This window comes from Antrostomus carolinensis, unplaced genomic scaffold (assembly GCF_000700745.2).
Source record: "Antrostomus carolinensis isolate BGI_N321 unplaced genomic scaffold, ASM70074v2 scaffold2194, whole genome shotgun sequence".
In the NCBI taxonomy this organism is placed as follows: domain Eukaryota; kingdom Metazoa; phylum Chordata; class Aves; order Caprimulgiformes; family Caprimulgidae; genus Antrostomus; species Antrostomus carolinensis.
In genome coordinates this window covers 3,474-5,562 of record NW_010312625.1, presented here as the reverse complement: position 1 = coordinate 5,562, position 2,089 = coordinate 3,474, and the positions used below count along the sequence as shown (strand labels likewise).

The window sequence follows — 2,089 nt, the reverse complement described above, 5'->3', positions numbered from 1 at the left end:
CATGCAGAGTATTTCTTTACACTGAAGAGAATATAACATGGTAATTGGTTCATCTGTGGATATATTAGAAAAATCTTCAGATATGACAGATGAATCCATTTTCCATTGTTTTCCATCTGTCTGTATATTTTTCATTATTTCTTATGTTTCATATACCTTATTGATTATCTTATTCTTCTACTTGCTTTTCCAGGTAAAGTGCCTGAAGTCTACTGCATCCTATTTTCTTATTTGAACAACATCTGAAAAGAAACATGGAAAACCGCACCAAGGTAACTGAGTTCATTTTTGTTGGGTTCCAGTCTCATCCAGGATTGCAACTCCTCCTCTCTGTTCTCTTCTTGACAATATATGTTGTCACTGTGGTAGGAAATGCCTGCATGATCCTCATCATTAGAATGGACTCCAATCTGCATGCTCCCATGTACTTTTTCCTAGAGAACTTGTCCATCTTGGACATCTGTTATTCCTCTGTCATTACTCCCAAAGCAGCACTGACATTCTCACTGGGCAGAAGAATCATTTCCTACAGTGGCTGTGCATCTCAAATGTTCTTCTTCTCTCTCTTTGGTACAACAGAAGCCTTCTTCCTTGCTGTGATGGCTTATGATCGCTTCACTGCCATCTGCAATCCACTGCTGTACCAAATTATTATGAATAAAAGACTTTGTGTTTTCATGGTGGTAGGCTCTTATCTGTCAGGCTGCATCAATTGCACCATCCAGACAGGCTTTACATTCAGTTTGTCCTTTTGTGGCCCCAAAGAAATCAATCACTTCTTCTGTGATGTTCTTGCAGTGATGCACACCTCCTGCTCAGACACACTTGTCAATGAAATAGTAATGCTGGCTGTATGTGGATCAATTATTGTGGGCACTGCCTTGGTGGTTTTTATCTCATATTGTTATATAATTATCACTATTGTCCAAATGCCTTCAATTGAGAGCAGGCACAAGGCCTTCTCCACTTGCTCGTCTCACGTGCTGGCCGTCAGCTTGTTCTTTGGGACTGTTTTCTTCATGTATGCTCAGCCTGGGGCCACATCTTCACCTGACAAAAGCAATACCATCTCTATCCTCTATACTATTGTTATTCCCATGCTAAACCCTTTCATCTACACCCTCCGAAACAAGGAGGTAAAAAGATCTCTGAAAAAACAGTTTAAAAGGAAAGGCTTTTTTTAGTACCTTTACTACGGATGAGAATGACCATAGCATCCAATTACTACAGACAGATGGTTATAATGTAGAACAAGGCATATCAGGGCTTGCTTTCAAGAGTCTTTTGTGATAACAGATGGCCAGTGTCCTGGATAGAAGAAGGAGGTATAAAAGAAATCTAGGATTTACAGAGAGGGTAATCAGGCACTGGAACACCCTACCCAGAGAGGTGGTGGATTCACCATCCCTGGAGGTTTTTAAAAAGAGATTGGACGTGGCCCTTAGTGCCATGATATAGTAATTGGAGTTGGATCAGGGGTTGGACTTGATGATCTTGGAGGTCTTTTCCAACCCAATCTATTCTATGATTCTAGGATAATTAGATCAGAAGAAGGTGTGGATTCATTTAACCAGATTTAGACATTTACAATCCATTTGAGCTGTAATACAGAGTCCTTTTATAACTATTCAAAAGGCACAAGCATTTTAAAGTCCTAATTAATCAAACTGTTCACTAGACATCTAAAATAGGACATAAAACTCACTCTGCAGTGCCTTATTTCTATGCATTGGAACACAACCAGTTCAGGTGGAGACATTCCCACTGTAAATATCCAAAGATAAATCAAGGTCAATCAAGAGTGAACTGAATGATATATTTGTCTGGGATTCCTCATTATTTAAACTATTTTTTTCTCAATTTTGATTTTAATCAGTTCTCGTAGAAATGAATGGAACCACTGAAACTCAGGTTCCAACCATCAATCATTGATAGGCACTTGAAATCTTGTATCTGAAGTAGTCTCTAACAAAAACAAACAAAAAAATATAGCTGAATTCTGGTTCCTTGTGTTTGTGTGCATGTTTTCATGAGTGTTTGTAACAGGATGGGGGCTATTTCTCTGTGATGAATAAGCTTGTAACAAAGC

At 38.8% G+C, this 2,089-nt stretch overlaps 1 protein-coding gene across 1 annotated transcript; it reads left to right on the top strand.

Moving 5' to 3' along the window:
- Positions 1-248: 248 nt before the first annotated feature.
- Positions 249-1,184, top strand: LOC104524232 (olfactory receptor 12). The gene has a single exon (XM_010167037.2). The coding sequence runs from the start codon at positions 255-257 to the stop codon at positions 1,182-1,184; it is 930 nt and encodes a 309-aa protein (XP_010165339.1). The 5' UTR covers positions 249-254.
- Positions 1,185-2,089: the final 905 nt, after the last annotated feature.